The sequence below is a fragment of the Callorhinus ursinus genome, unplaced genomic scaffold (genome assembly GCF_003265705.2).
Source record: "Callorhinus ursinus isolate GAN/ISIS: 27379988/994484 unplaced genomic scaffold, GSC_fseal_2.0 scaffold53, whole genome shotgun sequence".
Classification (NCBI taxonomy): Eukaryota; Metazoa; Chordata; class Mammalia; order Carnivora; family Otariidae; genus Callorhinus; species Callorhinus ursinus.
The window spans coordinates 6,948,684-6,965,980 of record NW_027397115.1 but is presented as its reverse complement, the minus strand read 5'-3'; the positions used below and the strand labels follow the sequence as shown (position 1 = coordinate 6,965,980).

General features: G+C 46.3%; 1 protein-coding gene across 1 annotated transcript in view; it reads right to left on the bottom strand.

Annotated features, from left to right (window-relative positions):
• ZFP64 (ZFP64 zinc finger protein) overlaps window positions 1–17,297 on the bottom strand; it is an 80,323-nt gene that overhangs the window by 1,776 nt on the left and 61,250 nt on the right. Inside the window, exons 6-8 of the mRNA XM_025853373.2 lie at window positions 11,828–11,977; window positions 11,532–11,594; window positions 2,544–2,795 (exon numbers count right to left, since the gene is read on the bottom strand). Coding sequence (XP_025709158.1) covers window positions 2,544–2,795; window positions 11,532–11,594; window positions 11,828–11,977 — 465 coding nt within the window. The remainder of the gene's footprint in view (window positions 1–2,543; window positions 2,796–11,531; window positions 11,595–11,827; window positions 11,978–17,297) is intronic.

The window sequence follows — 17,297 nt, the reverse complement described above, 5'->3', positions numbered from 1 at the left end:
AGCAGGGATTTGAACTAAGGCACCAGGGCGTGCAAGTCCACACTCTTCATGAGGCCACTTTACTTTCCAATCTAGCTCTTCATTTAATCTAACACCCCAAAACTGGGCATGGGAGAGGTGCAATTTATGTTACAACTGCTCCAAATCAAACTGACTTATTGCTGACTCTCATGTTTAAGCTGTATTACATCAATCGATTGGCTTGTATTACTTAAAGTCTCATAGTTACACAATGAGACTGAATTTTATTTATAAAATTAATACAGGAATATGGCAGCAGGGGACAAATTCCTGAAAATCCATAGCCTCCTTTGTACTCTGGAGGCACTGCTAAGGATTTTTAGTGCTTCTGGAGGTTGCTACTTTAACGGTTATCATCAGTTGAACATAAGCAGAGATGAGGATCTCACTTACCCTACACGTCCATCCTTCCCCCCCAGCCTCTCCTCCATTGTTGGGTGTGTATTTTACCCCTCTGGCATTATCTTCTACATTGGGTAATAGCATCCTAACTTTTAGTCCATCAGCTTGAGAGGTTTCTTGAGGATTCCCCTGTCTTCACCATACTACCTCTTCCTACTTGTCAGGATTTTCACATTTAAGTTCAAGAACATTTGCATTCTGGCCAGTGAAGTCCCATGCTTTAACTAGTCGTTTTCAGTGTTCGAATCAAACTGTAATTTATGACTGGGTATATATCATTCACCGGAGCCAAATACTGCACCAGAATTCCGCTCACCTCCTTAGAGGGTCACTGTCACACCTGGGCCATTTGACAGTGTTGTTAGCATTAAGGTCACACTGACTCTCTTTTCTTACATGCTCATTTTGGGTCACAGTTTAGCTTAATCCTGGACTGGACTATGCATTCAGGAAAAAAGAATCTTGCCATAATCTCAAAAGTCACCCGGTCCTTTAATTATGGAACATTTTTGATAAAATTTCTTGTGGATTTTGAGTTTGATTTATTGAATTTTCTTTTAAACACTCAACAGAGGAATCATCCTAATATTTCCCTTTACTGCAACCTCTGTTAGCTATGTTCAAATATACATCAAATATGCCAAATTTTGTTTTCTACCTGGAGAAAAGTTTATCTTCCAGTAACTTCCACCAGCATGATGGCTGGAAGTTTGATTTCTTGCCTAATTTTGTCTACTTTCTACTTGTATACTTCAGATAGTTTAGCTGGGTATAGAATTCTTCATTCAAAATCACTTCCCAACTTTCAGGGCATTATTCCACTATCCCCCTAGAAGCTAATACTACTGAGAAGTCTTTCTAGGTTTGACTCTGCCCATCCACTCTGTACTGCTTGGCATCCTGTGAATCCTTTCCATGCTCATGGCTCCTTAGAATTGGGAAATTCTTTCTCATTTGATTTTCTCACTTCTATTTTTTTTTCCTAGACCTAGTCAGTAACCAAACTTCCAATTTCTTATTCTTTCTCAGTTATCCAAACCAGGTTTTTTTTTTTTTCTTCTTCTAATGTCTGGGGAATTTCTTTGCCCCTGCAGCCAACAATTCCAGTTTTAATTCTTACTTTGTTCTCACCACATTTTCATAGAACTCTTCTTGGATGCAACATTTCTGCTAGTGGGTAGATACCAATTAGAATTGAAGAATTCTTGTCTGTGACCCAAGTACTCTGTTAACTCCAGGATTTGTTAGATTTGGGGCATTTTAGATCACTCATCTCCTGCCAATGATTCCTAATCCATAGTTGACATTTAGTTTAGGAAGAACAGATTGGTTTAAGGATTAGATATAGGTGGCCATTGGTTTTACCTGCTACTGGGCAGTATGGACCATGTTGCCAATAGTCTTTAGCTTCTCCTCTGAGCTCTGTGGCCTTGGCAGTCTACATGCCAGTTCCAAGTCCAGAGCGCTCAGGGCAGTAAAACACTGGTTAGAAAGACTGGGAGGCAGACATAGTGTTGGGAGCCATTTGTCTGCTGGAAGATTTTTTTTTTAAACTTAGTTTCAGTTGTCAGCATATTCTATCTGCTTGCCATCTTCCATGAATTCATTGAAAAGCCTCATTTTCTGAGCCTTCTTATGAGCCCCCCAGTCCCCCCCTTTTCTGTGCCATGATGAACTGGTTGATTCTATTGTTATTCAATGGGGTCTCACAAAGGGAAGATAAAGCTCTTTGCCAAGTCAAATTTCCAGCACTAGAAGTCTGTGATTTGCAGTTCCAGTCAATGAATTTTGTGACGCTTCTGAATTCAGCCATGCGATCGGTTTATGTGAAATGACTGAAAACACCTAGTTTATACGCCAGACTTTTGAGAGACATCCCTTGCTTCCCTGCTGTAGTGGGTACTCATTCCCAGCTGTGGCCTCTGTAATGGAGTTAGAAAAAACCCAGCTGTCAGACTTCCACGTTTTACTGAAAATTGCCGTCTGGGTGGAAAAACCACAGAAATTCCAATTCCTCTACTTTTGACCACCAAGTCCTCTTGGTTGCTTGTGTTTTGGTGAGATGAAGCTTAAGAAACTGGACAACAGGTAAGGCACAGGTCTCCGGGCCAGGCACCTACCTGTGTGGGACCGCAGGTGGACGGTGAGCTGGCTCGAGTTGCGGCTGGCGTACGGGCAGAGCTGACATTTGTAGGGCCGCTCGTCCGAGTGGATCCGCAGGTGCTTCTTGAGGCTGCTGCTGTCCACGGCGGCGTAGTCACACAGGTGACACTTGTGGGGCTTTACACTGGTGTGGCAGCGCATGTGCATGGTCAGGTTGTCCTTCCGGCTGAAGCACTTGTCACAGAACTCACACTTGTGGGGTTTGTCTCCTTCAAACACATAAGGAAGATTTGAGGGTTTAAGGGTTTCTCTATTAAGGTGACTGCAAAGAGATCTGACCAAGATGGTAGCCTGGGCCTAGGAGTCTGCCTCTTCCTTCTGTCCCAGTGCTCAGACAGGAAGACAATGAAGTATGTAGTTCAGCATGCTGGGAAACGAGAAGGTGTGCTAGGCATGGGTGGCTCACAAATTTTAAAGAACCCTAACAAGAGGTAAGATCAGATTGAAGGAGAAAAATCATAGACCAAACTCTGTTTGGGAAAAAGGGAGTGGTCATAGAAGTATTCAAGATCAGGTGTAGGGACCTTGGAACAGCTGTCATGGCTCATATCGAATGGTCGGCTTGCCTCCTCCATTACTTGTGCCAAACCACAGCAGCAATGGTGTCTACCCCAGGCTGTTAGAAAATGAGGGCGCTTACACCACAGAAACAGTGCAAAGGCCTCAAGTAGTTAGAGATAATCTGGAGAACAGAACCCCATGGCCAGAGCGTTTCCTCCAGTGTTCCATCCCTCCCCTGCAACCACTCCAGACTGATCATTTACAAATAAAAAAATCTACCCAATAACCAAATGCTTGGGGGAAAGCCAGAACCCAGGAAGACACACCCAACTCAAGAAGTTGAGGTTCTAAAAGCAAATAGGTTTCATTTCCATAATAATTCTGATTCTCCTAGATCTCTCAAGACTCCAAGTTCACGAGTGGAAAAGATGTTAAAAAAAAAAAAAAAAGGGACTTCGAAGATGGAGCTCAAGAAATCTCCCAGAAGGCTGCCCGAAAGGACAAGAGGAAAAGTACAAGACATGAAAGCCAGTTCTAGATGGTCCAGGACAAAACAAATAGTTATTTCTCAACACTAATGACAGTCCCAGGTCTTAAGATGGCTTATCTGGAGGCAGGGTGATAGTTGCAGAAGCCCAAGGAGCTCTTACAGCTTTCAGAAAGAAATGCTCAGACCAGCATGTAACTCCTCAGACAATGGGAGCAGTGTCTGCAAAGTTCTAGGGAAATTGTTTAAATAGAGTCCTACACTTGAACTAGCATTCAGGAGGAAGAGAAGATAAAGCCAGCTGATGACTCAGAGCATCACACTTGAACTGTGCACATAAGAAAAAAGGAAGTGGATAAGATGTGGGATATAATAAAATGGAAAGTATTGCTTCCAAACCACAAGGGAACCATACAAAAAGGCAACAGAACACAAGTCAAACTACGTGTAAGTAAAAACAGGTTAAGTTCCCCTGTTAAAAGTTTTAACACATTTTAAAAATCAGCTTAATGCTCCTAAGGTACATAAGTATCTTAGGAAAATGCTAGAAGATAGGAGTATCAAATATTGGGCAAAACAGAAATCTGGGTGAAAGCCGCTAAAAAAAATTCATACTGAAAAGATAAAACCAAATAGATGTGACTCAAACTTATGAACCTGATATGGTTTCCCAGAAGGTTTTTCAAAAGTCAGGGCATATTTTAAAATAATTTTTAAGAATCAAAATCAGATTACAAAGTCCCTAGAGACAGGCAGGGAGAGCTCTGTCAAAACCTATAGCCTAGCCCTGTTTTCAGAAGGATGTTTATAGACTTAAGTTCATTTTTAACAAAGAGCTGGAAGTGAACCATGCAATTTGATGAACTAGAAGAAATCAAGATATACAGCAGTTAATCCATATAAACAAAATGGTCAAGAAGGGAGGTCTGCTCAAGATACCAACACCCCAGGGTCTTCAAGCTCAGCATTATTGTCTTTTTGGCCAAGTAATCCTTTGTAGCATCTCTCACCACTTCCCACTAGATGCCAGTAGCACCTCCATCCCTAGTTTTAAGAGTCAAAAAGGTCTTCCGATTGTCCAATGTCCCCAGGGCTGGAGGGCGGGCGAGACTACCTGGTTGAGAACTATTCCAACAGACGCGGGAAGAGAGAAAGGGGACTGCAGATCAGGTCCATCATGGCTTACGTAGAACTTTACCCTAATAAGTTAAGACTTGATAAAACAGATGATGATTTAGGAATATATCAAATTACAAAGTCTGAACCAGGGGAAAACTGATCAACGACAGGGTTGTTAGGTCAGAGATGAACCCCAAGGTGAACTATGTACTGTTTGACTATTCACTAGTGGTCCCTTGCCCAGGAGAATTCCACCTCCTAGTTCGTGATCACAGGCTTGGGCCTGTGACTCGTTCTGCCCGGAGAGAGAGGGATCGAAATGGTGGGATCACTCTCAGGCAAATGCTTTTAAGAGCCAGTGTGGTTCACCACGTTTCTCTTGCTCAGATGACCTGTAACGTTACAGATCAGGGTTTTTTTTTTTTTTTTTTTTTTTAAAGATTTATTTTTATTTGACAGAGTGAGTGTGTGGGTGCAAAAGCAGGGGGGAGTGGCAGGCAGGAAAGGGAGAAGCAGGCTCCCAACTGAGCAGGGAGCCCAATGTGGGGTTCGATCTCAGGACCCTAGGATCATGACCTGAGCCCAAGGAAGACGCTTAACAGTTGAACCACCCAGGCACACCCACCCTTTTTTATAAAAGATTTTGAGAGTGTGTGATCATGGGGGGTGGTGGGGGAGAAGGGCAGAGGGAGAAGCAGGCTCCTGGGTGAGCAGGATCCTTGATGCTGGCCCGATCCCAGGACCCTAAGATCATGACCTGAGCCAAAGGCACAGATGCTTAACCGACTGAGCCACCCAAGCACCAGCCGCCGCCAGATTAGGGGGTTAATTTAGGGCTTGTGGATAAGATTTAGGAGGTCCAAGACCTTGTATGAGAAACTATTACATTTTTATTTCTACTACCTGTAACTGGAATTTAGCATTTCTACCCATTATGCAATCAACAAACCCAATAATGGTACCAGAGACCCTGGTCAATAGACAGGAGCCATGCTCATACTGTATTATATTTGTTGCATTTCTGAAGGATTATTTATGCTCATCACTACTTCACAATTAAGATAGGATCTGGTAGCTGGTCTGCTAACAAACTCAGGGTTTTCTTAGTGTTCCTGCACATACTAATCATCTGGGGGCTGAGGAGGGGCTCATTAAAGTGGGTTTTCCCCCCAGCTTTGGGATGTAACTGATGTGACATTAAGGTATACAGTGTGATGATTTAATACAAGTGTATATTGAAAAAGGAACACCACCATAAGGTTAACACCTTCACCTCAGAAAATTACCGTTTCTTTGTGGCAAGAACATTTAAAGTCTACTCTTAATAGACTTAAAAGTTGCTAACTGAACAGTCACCACGCTGTACGTTAGCTTCCTAGAACTCCATCTTAGAACTGGAAGTTGGTACCCTTTAACCAGCATTTCCCATTTCTCAAGTTAAACTCACAGAAACAGAGTAAAATGTAGTTTGTGTCAGTGTGCCTGGGTTGGTCCAGAGATTCGGGGTTTCTAACAAGCTCCCAGGTGAGGCTGACACACCTGGTCTTTACCACACGTAAGAGGGGGGCTATGTATTAAAACACCACACTTTTAACACTGATCGAACTTGTACAGAAATAGTGAAATTTAATTTAAAAACCTTCTGGGAAGGGTCCATAAGCTTCACAAAATTGCGAGGTGTCCATGGCAGAAAAAAAGGTCAAGACTGCCTTTATCTGGCATGTTCCAGACAGAGGCCAGGCAGCTCCACAGGCCGGGTCCCAGACAAGACAGCACAAGGCACAGAGGGGTGACTGACTCTGGGGGACACTGGGAGGGACTGAGTGGTCTTCATTTGTCCTGGAGATGGACACTGTCCTCACAACCTAATCTACACTCTCTCCATCCGCTGAGAAAGTCAGAAGCAGAGAGCACTGGGGGCATGTTCTATCAAGTCTTCCAGGAACAGTGTTTCCACGGTCTATAGCACAGGGAAAGAAAACGCCCCCACTCATTTCATGACCAATTAACCCTGATTCCAGTACTAAACGAGGAAATAGGATAAAAAAATAGAAATACTATAAGTCAATCTCCTTTACTAAGCTAAATGCTGCATGAGCATCTTAAAACATTTACAATTCAACTATTATTTCTGATTAAAAATTTTTATCCAGGATAAACTGGCATTTGGGGTATAAAGAGGAAATGTAACTTTAGAATGAAGTTGAAAAAAAAAAACCCCAAGTCAAGGCCTTGTTCTCCAGGAGGTCTCTAATGTGAGCACACCCAGCTTTCTAGTTCACTCTCCCCGGGATAAGCCTGCAGCAAGCCCCCGTTCCAGGCACAGAGGCCCTGCTCTGAGCCGCTCCTCTGTCCGCCGTGTCTCCCTCCCCTGCATTAGCCTGTCCTGTCAAACTCTACCTCCACGGTTCTCAGAGTGCAGTGCCTGGGGGTCCCCGAGTCTCTTCTAGTCGAATCTGTAGCCAGAAGTATCTTCATCCTACTATGAAGACGGGACTTTTCCTTTTTCATGGTTGACATTCACTCCGCTGTGGGAGCACCTGGGCAGAACTGCAGGTGCCTGAGCGTGGACTGCAGGCCGCCGCACCCCCCCGCAGCAGGAAGGTGATTCCTCCCAGCCGTGCCCTCCCAGGGAACCCAATGCCAGTTTCACTTAGGAATAGCTTTCCCAGCAGCAAAACCCATTATATTAAATCTCTCCCTGCTGACGACTTTTTAACACCATGTAATGAAATGGGAAGTATGCAGACCAAAGTACACGGTCTTGAGAACATGCTCCTGTTGGGGGGGTAGGAGGGGGCTGCATTGTGAGGTGCAGACATCAGTTTCACTTGAAAGAACAGACCCACTGTGGCTTTTTCAAATTTGGGATCTGACGAATATGTTCTTCAGAATGAACTATGTGAGCCTGTCATTTCAAGGAAGATTATCAACAATGCTGCAGTGGTAACATCCCAGTTCTAAACTCAAAGTTAGGATTTCGGAACGTCTATCCCCTACCCTGGGCATGCAGCTTCCTGGTTCTTAGATTTTTCTGAGATTGGGAATATTAACAAGTGATTTTTTTTCTATTATAAAATGGGTCAACGTTTGGAAGGATTATGAAAGTTGATAAACCAGTATTTTCCAAGTGGCCAATGCAGGATAGGTCAAAAAAAAAACAAACAAAAAAACCCAAGCACGAGTAAGAGATATTCAAAAAGTAAATAGAACAATGGATTTTATCAGTTTGAGAAGTTTATGGATATGGCTCCAGGTTCTATACAGCAACTGATCCTTAAGAAACCCTTGGGGCACCTGGGTGGCTCAGTTTGTGAAGAATCCGATTCTTGGTTTCAGCTCAGGTTGTTTCCTCATGGTTCATGGAAAGGAGTCCTGCATCCGGCTCTGCGCTCAGTGGGGTGTCTGCCTGAAGATTCTCTCCCTCTGCCCCTCCCCCTACTTGCACACTCAATCTAAAATAAACCTTTAAAAAACAGTTAAGGAAACTTCCCTCTGATGTGTTTTGGTAGAATATTAAAGATTATCGGAAAAGGCTATCAACAAAATATTCCATTTCCAACCACATGTGAGGCACCAGATTTTCTTCAGATACTTCAAAACACGGCAATAGACTACATGCAGGTGTGAGAATCCAGCTGACTTGAGATTTATGAAGGTATAGATAATACCACTGGTCACATTTTTGGGGGAAAATAGTTATTTCTCATAAAAGTGTCACTATAAGGAGCTTAGTTTTGTTTTTTAATTTTAAGTAATCTCTCCACCCAATGTGGGGCTCAAACTCACAATCCCGAGATTAAGAGCGGCACACTCTACCACCCAAGCCTGCCGGCCACCCTGGCTTACTTTTAAGTGGATAAATATTTTAAAGTTTGGTTTTAATTTTTAGAGCAGTAACTATAAAAACACAAACTTGGGGTGGGGGAAAGCTTCAATTCTTAGATGTAAAAAGATCACAACAGTGTTTTGAGAACCACTGTTGAATCCATTTGGCAAAGGTCCAGCCTAAGCCTTTAAAAGATCACCTGCACATAGCACCCTCCCCGCCTCTCACAGCTTGGTCAGGGATGCCCTTCAGCGCACACGTCCGTTTTAAGTAGAACCTTTGCTCTGTAAGCTGGGCATGTGGCCAGAGTCAAGACTTTTCTCCCAGCCTTCATTTCCACAGCCTGGAGTGACCCATGTGACTACGTTCTAGCCCAACAGGAATGAACCCAAGTGACTGGAAGCTTCTAATATATACCTTAAATGGGTATGTTTCGGGGGGGGGGGTGTCAGCCAGCTCAGACCATGCCAACATGGGCTACACACTCGGGATGTTAAAGCAACAACCTAAGAGCCTGAGTCCCCGAAACCATGGAGCTGTCTACCATACTTAACTTGGACTGTTGTAAGACAGAAATAGCTTGGTTTTAAGCCACCATTAATTGGGTCTCGCTATTAATCACAAGGGATCCTACTTCTGGGTCATGCCCTGAGAGATGCTGTAAGTCCCCCAGACTCCTCTCTTTTTCACCAAGATATTCAGAGAACTAGAGCATTTGCTTTGAACACAGAAATAGCCTAAGAATCTGCTAGAGAAGCCATCTATATTGCTCCCACTTCTGTTATCAAGGAGTCTGTCTGAACCCCACCAAGGACAGGGCCTTGCCTACTTTCTGTATCCCCATCATGCTCTGTATTATTCCAATAAAACATTATTAATCCACCCCCTGTCTTTCTAGGTCTACCTTGGCACACTGTTCACATTTGGGGGCCTGACCTGTGGTCCTAGGAATTTGGGGGCACTTCTGGCCCCGCCCACTAGGTGGCAGTAGCACTGCCCCAGCTGTGAGCGACCAACCAGCTTTGAAGTTGCCTTAGCCAGTCATGTTGGTGGGGTCTCCTTTGTTCAGATGGCGTCCGCACTCTGCATGCTCCTGACCTCATCCTGGCAGCCTGGTCTTTCAAGGAGGATCAACATTCCCTTCACTAACAGGCCTTTCATGACCTACCCTTTCCTGGCAAAAAGGACCCTTCGTTTTCTTATTTGCACAGCACGATGCCCATTTCTAGCTGAGACTACTAATTGTCCAGAAAGTGGTCCTATTAGAGCTCCTGAGTTTAGTGGTTTCTGGAAACGACTTCCCAGCCCCCCTTGATGCCGGAGGTGGGTCATACCCCACCAGTCACCAGGGATGTTGCTGGGGGGTGGGGCAGGGCACGGCCCAAGGGAAGGATGCTGTGAGCCCCTCCCCCGCTTCTGCTTGCCACTAGTTAGCAGAGCAGTTGCCTTGTACCTGGAAATGAAGCTATAGGTTAAGGATGACAGAGCCATTCAACCAGCTGTGGAGTACTCCTTTAGTTGTACTTGAGAGAAACTTGATTACGTTTAAGCCACTTGGTTTGGTTTCTGTAAGAGCTAACAGACCAATATCTTAATTTTTAATTATTTTTTTTTAAAGATTTTATTTGACAGAGCATAAGCAGAGGGAGCTGCAAGAAGAGGGAGAAGCAGGCTCCTGCTGAGCAGAGAGCCTGACGTGGGGCTCGATCCCAGGACCCTGGGATCATGACCTGAGCCGAAGGCAGAGGCTTAACCAACTGAGCCACCCAGGCACCCCCCCCTTTTTTTTTTTTTTTTTTCACAGATTTTTATTTTAGAGAGGAAGAGCATGTGCGCCTGAGGTGGGGGGGGGGAGGGAGAGGGAGAAGCAGACTCCCTGCTGAGCACAGGGTTCCACGCAAGGCTCTATCCCAGGACCCCAACATCACAACCTGAGCCGAAGGCAGACACTTAACCAACTGAGCTACCCAGGTGCCCCTTAATTTCTTTTTAAATTTGTAGTCCTCTTTAACACCCAATGTAGGGCCCAAACTCAACCCCAAGATCAAGAGTCGCACCCTCTCCTGACTAAACCAGCCAGGCGCCCCACAGACCACTATCTTAACTTCCAGAGGCTCATATAGGGTCTACACCAGAGACCAAAAGGTGGGTAAAGTTTTTGTAAACAGCCAGATAGTAAATGCCTTCAGCTTTGTGCGTCATGCAGTTTTTCTGGCAACGACTCAATAATGCCACTGTAGGGGCCAAAGCAGCCACAGCCAGCTTCACAGGCTGGATTTGGCCCATAGGACATAGTGTGCTGACCCTCATTATAGAGCATGGAAGTTCCTTTGCTCCAGCATATCTTATTTCTCTATTCTCAGTAGCTGGCTGCTCTCAAGAAGGAACCATTAAGAAGCAACCTTAATTTGTGTGTGTGTGTGTGTGTGTGTGTGTGTGTGTGCGCGCGCGCTAGCGAGCAAACACGCACAAATGGGGGTAGGGAGCTAAGGGAGAGGGAGAACCAGACTCCCCAATGAGCAGGGAGCCCAACTCACAGCTTGATCCCAGGACCCTGGGATCATGACCTGAGTCAAGGCAGACGCTTAACCAACGGAGCCACCCAGGCGGCCACGACCTTATCTGAGGTTTACTAGGGCCACAAGGCCTCTTTGTAGCCCGTCCTCACCAACCTCTCCAACTAGCTCACCTCTTCCAAGCCTTTGCACCTGCACCTGCTGTTCCCTCTGCTGGAATGTTCCTGGGCTTGTCTGGTTACTTAGCCACTTTTTATAGTTTAAGGCAAGAGTCTCCTTCAGAAAGCCTTTCAGAAATAGCCTTGATCCCATCTACGACCGGTTCTCCCAGGACAGCCCCGCTCCCATGCCTTTTTAGGTCCCAGCCCGCCCCACCAGACCATTTCATGAGGCAGAGACCGTTTCTGTCCTGCCCACCACTACGTGTCGGCACTTAAATTCTTATCCATTTCCTTCTTTTCAACATTAAAGTTTCGCACAAACGGACACCTACCCGTGTGGATTCTCAGATGGCGGTCCAAATCTTTCATGCCGTGAACAGTTTTGAAGTGGCAACCTAGAAGAAAAAAATCCAGCTTTTCTTAAAATAGCTCCTCAAAAAGGTAGCTCCTATAAACCTGAAGTTCTGGGAAGATCGGCCGAGCTCTGACGCCACAGGATGCTTAGAACGCACGGAATGCGCCTGCGCGGTGACTGCGCGGAGCGGGGCCAGGACTCAGCAGGTGAAGAGCTTGCCCGCCAGCGCCCGGTACAGAGAAGGGGCTCCGCGCGATCAAGTTCATGTTTCACCTGGATAGCAACAGTTGAAGGTCCTTTCTCCCAGCGTCACCGTTTGTTCCTTGGACGCTGAGGGAAGCGCCAAGGCAGGGGCTTTCTGGGCATCACTGCTGTCCGTGGAGGGACACGTTGGTTTGGGAACATTATCTTCTAATCCTGAAGCTGAAATGGAGGCAAAAAGAAGTGTTAATTTCTCAAAAACCACCACCATGGTAAGTCTTACAATATAAGCAGGATTGTTTTATCTCCATCACCTCTCCAAAAAAAACAACAAAAAAACAACCCCACACACAAAAAACAAAAACATTAAAAATGGAAAGCCACATACACTCTGGCCTTACAGAAGTCCTTTCTTGAACTACCAACTTCCAGAAAATACAGGGTACAAGGGACATGGAAACAGGACAGACTCAACTGGCAAGATCCAGGCTGCAAAACTTTGCAACTGGGGCTTCTCAAATGACCTACTGAAAACTTAGTTTGTAAAAGATGTTCCGATCCATCACAGGCTGCTATTTTTATAAAATATAATGCAAATTACAAATGAAATACAGGGAAAAAAAAAAAAAAGACCCAACATTAGAGATGAAAGAAGGCTGGCCCAGCAATGTCAAGCTCTTTTTCAAAGCTTACTCGATTTCTGAATTTGTTTTGTCTCCATTCAGTAGGTCACAGACCACACTTCAAGCACCACTGGTCTCCTGGACAAAATGCCACTGTTTCAGCAAATCACTTAAAGATGAAGAGGGGAAAAAAACAGACTCAAAGATACGACTTGTGGTATCAGGAGGTTACTTGGATCCCGATTTAAACATATCATAAGCCATTTAAGACCATGACAAGCATGAACACTAAAGTGTTTTTTTTTGGGGGGGTGTGTGTGTGAAGATGAAATTAAGAGTTTTTAAAGAGCATTCTCATAGTTTAGGGATGGATATTTACAAGTTGTATAGATATCGGATGCTTCAAAATACCTCAGGGCAGGGGAATAGCTGGAAGAAGAAACAAGCCTGGCCCCAGGTACATGGGAGTTCGTGGCTCATGTTCTATTACTAGGGTAGAATCATGTGAAACTGATGTTTTTGTGGGCCAAAATGGTCAGATAGTTTCATGTGGTCCAATCTAATGTGGAGGTTTAAACATTTCTGTAACAAAACCAAAGCATTCCCGAAAATTATAAAGTGATTTCTCTCCAAACAGATTTAAATCCAAGGAATAAAGAGGTGCTGTCAATGCCTGAAGTCTTAAAAAGATACTGATAAATTATGGGCCAAAGGCTGGGACTGTTTTCGCTCCAGGTAGAGAAGGTGGATTCCGTTTTCAGTGAGAGGTTTGTCAGGGTAAACCTCTTACCATGAGCAGCTAGTGAACACATTGGTGTGGGCTTTAGCTCTTAGGCACAGGGCTTGCTTAGCTACTTGCTAACTGAAACTTAACCTTTCTGAGCCTCAGTTTACTCCTCTGAAAAAGGATAATGGACCTGCCGCAGAGCTGCAGGGTTAAGAGAACAATGTAAATTCTCAGTGCATCACCCAGCCTGTGCTTGTAAACACAATTCAGGAATAAAGGATTGCAGAGGTCCCATCTGAATAGTGGTGGTGCTCAAAGCCCCTTAACAGGGTCTGAACAAGTGACTGAATCTTGTGGCTCTCCCCTAAGGGTCATTTTGCCCCCAGGGGTTATCTGGGAATGCTTGGGGATATTTTTGGTGGTCATATATGCACACACATAGGCGACTGTGGCATCTAGCAGGTAGAGGCCAGGGATGTTGCTAAACATCCTACAACGTACAGGAGAGCCCTCACGCCTGTATCCGAGTCACATGAATTGTGGGTTTTAAATGTAGCTTCCCAGGGCTCACCCCAGATAACTTGGGGTGAGGGTGGTTACAGGTAAATCCCAGGAACCTGCACTTTTGAAGCCCTGCCCAGTGATTCCATCATATACTTCAAGCCCTTGCTACTTGAAGGGTGGTCCCCAGAGCTAACATCAGCATAACATGGAAGCTTGTTAGAAATGCAGAACCTCAGGTACCAGCCAACAGAATCAATCTGCACTTTAACAAGATCCCCAGGTGATTCCTGTGCACATTAAAAATAGGAGTAGCCCACCACTAAGGCACTGCTTCTCAAACAGGTGCATCAGCATTACCTGGAGGGCTTGTTAAGGCTCAGGTGGCTTGGGCTCCACCTTTAGAAATCCTGATTCAGTGGATCTGGGGTAGAGCTGGTCATTTTTCATTTCTAACAAGTTCCAGCTGATGATGATCTGGCAACCACACTTTTGAAAACTTCTCTGTGAGAAGGGAAACTGGTTCAGAGATGCTGAAGGTTGCAGGGCTAGAAGTGTTCAGCTGACCAGAACCCACACTGGCCAGATGTGAATGAAGCCCATCATTATGCTCCTCAGAGAAAAACCCAAAACCTTGCACTACTTAGCAATTCGTATTAAAGAAAACCATCAAACTCTTAAGGATTTTTAATCCCAGAGAAACCAAGAAAGATTGAAAAGTGAAATCTAAGTGAGAAGTTGTAAGGCACAGTGGTTTAGAGAGCTGACTGGAAAGCCAGGGCTAAGTTTCAAATTTCAGTTCTATCATTTATTAGCTGTGTGACCCTGGAGAAGTTACTCAACTTCCCTGTTCCTCAATTTCCACATCTAAAATGGGGATCATGGCTCTTCTCTCCTAGGTTAGGTGAAGATTAAATCCTTTAGTATATGTAAGAGGACCTGGTACATAAGTTAACACCATATAAACATTGATTTTGTTCATTGATGGGTAGACGTGAGCCACCAGATTCTGCAAGGGAGGGAAATGTATTGTGCCATGAAAACTTGGGAACAGGCAGAAGAAATTGATGTGTTAAAGCCAAAAAAAAAAAAAAAAAAAAAAGGCTATCCAGGGGCACCTGGGTGACTCAGTTGGTTAAGCATCTGCCTTCAGCTCAGGTCATGATCTCCCTGCTCAGGGGGGAATCTGCTTCTTCCTCTCCCTCTGCCCCCCACTGTCGCTCTCAAAGTCTTAAAACAAAACTAATGCTAGAAAGGGTCACCCAGGTAGAATGTGGAGTGGCATGAAGGGCCTCCCAAGGAGACTTCCTTCCTTTTAAACATCCAGGAAACCAAGCCAGTCTGGAAGCCCACTCTCTCCTGAAAATGGTACAGCTGGGACAGAGACCCTCTAGTCTGAAAGTGGGGGTGAGCCACATGATAGAACCCAGTTTAGTACAGTGGGCGTTTTTTAATCTTATGAAAAACCACTTCCTTTCATAAGGTTACCCTCAGGTGGTTTTTTTTTTAACTGGTCATGACTGAAGTCTACCAATTGACTGGTTCCATTTTATTTCTTCCAAAACCTATTTGAGTAGCAAAGCCATTTGCAAATTAATGGTGGCCCACCCCTGCTAACTGTGGGGTGGGGGAAGCCTAAACAAACCTCAAAAAGAAGGTGGGCCTTTGTTCAGCTGGACAGACCCAAAATGCAGGAGGAAAAACCACATCAGTTGGAACGTTGCTTTTTCTCTACAGAGTGGCTGGAGCTTAATTCTGATTGTGCCCTGCTCCCACAGGGGGCACCCCGAGTACCTCACAATGCAGAACACCCTAAGCCTTCTAAACAGAGGGCGTCTCCAAAGGAGCCATCTTCACAGCAGCTATGCGAGAACAAAAGGAGCCCAGGGCCCCCACACAACAGCCAGGGGTCATTCAGGTTATTGTCTTTTATAATTGCTTCCCCCCAAGATTCAACACTCCCAATAACACTCTCCAGTTCCTCCTTTATGGAGGATCAGCGGGGGACCACCCTCCAGGGAGACCCTCCCTTTGCAACCTGTGTCCATTATAGTCTTTGGGCACAAAGGTAGTTATGGTCTTTTGGTTAAAAGGTAGTTCCATCCAGCCCAATTTTAGTTTTATGTACTATTATTTCCAAAGTAGCTTCATTACACTTCTCCCCTCCACTACTCTCCTTGGGCCTGTGGTCACCAAAGCCCTGCAGACTGACTTGGCACTGCTGGAAGTCTGAGGCTTATCCTTAGAAGAGACCTGAGATCCCCCAGCTTCCTTTCTGGGCCGAAGGAACGCAAGGGAGAGGGAGAAAAAAGTTCACTCGGAACTAGGAGGTTATCAGTTAACCGCGGGGGTGGAGAGGAGATCGAGTGGGAATTTAAGTTATCTGAGGGCAAGATAATCAGAAGGGAAGCGCCTTAGAGATGCAGATTCCCCAACCCCACCTCGCCCCAGAGATTCCAATGGGGGCGGTGCCTAAGGGTAGACTGAGGAATTTAGCGAGTTAGCAAAGCTGCCCACCTGCAGGCTCTTCAGAAACAGAGGCTCCACTGACCACAAGGTGAGAAATACTGCCCTGAGGACTTAGGGTAGTCCGGGGCCTCTGCGCGTCACCCGGACCCCCTCCACCAGCCACTTGGCGGCCAAGTCAGTCCGCAAAGTCCGACCATGGCAGTGGTTTGCTCGACACAACCGTCCCTCCAAAGCCTCATTTAAAGTAAAAGGGTCCTAAAGTAAAAGGCAAAGTCCTTGCTGGAGTGCCTAGGGCACCCATCATCTGTCCGACCCCATGTGCCTCCCCCCAACCCCCCGCCAATGCTGCAACCTTGCTGACGTCCTCGACCTCCGCACTTGCTGTTCGCTCTGCTTGGAACGCTCTCCCCCCAGACATCTCCAAGCCTCTCACAACCTTCGGGTTTTTTTTTTACTCGATGATACCCACCTCCGCGAGGCCCTCCCTGGACAACGCATGTGAAATGCCCCCTCGCCCTCACATCTCTCCCTTCCCAGCTCCGTGAGGTCTGCTTCCGCCGCTCACCCCTAACGCACCTTACGCCTCCCCATTCTGTCTCGAGGGCCGTCTTTCTCGAGCCCACTCGGCCATAAACTCGAGAAGGACTGGAATCCTGTATGCTTGTTCATCGCCGTTGCCCTCGACAGCACCTAGCTCCAGGGCCGGGCGGAAACTCAGACATCCCCCCCTAGTCCCGGACGCGGGTCTCAGAACGCCCACCTTCCAGGCGCGCCACCGCAGGCCAGCACCAAGGAGGTCAGGGACCCGGGCGCCGGCGCGCCCCGAAGAGGGCCCCCCGAAGGGGTCTCGGAGCATCTTCCCAGCGTGTTTGGGAGAGGAACCGCGATTTACTAGCGCTCGGGGCAGCCGCATAGCTTACCCGCAGAGAGGGAATTTACAAGGAGGTGTAACTTACAAAGGCGCAGGGCTGGGGCGCCGAGGTCCCAGCCCCAGCCCTAGAGTTGGAGGCTTCACCCCGCCCTTCCACGCCCGGAGCCCCGCACCCGCGCAGGTCCCGGGACCGTTCGAGAAACTGCCGGCAGCCCCCAGACTGTGCGTCCGCAGCGCTACTCACCCGGGCCCCCCGCCGCCCCCGGGCCAGCCTCCGCGAACTCGCGGCGCCCGGGCGGCGGCTCCTTGGAGTTGAGGTGCTGAGGTTTAGCCTGCTTGCGCCGCGACATG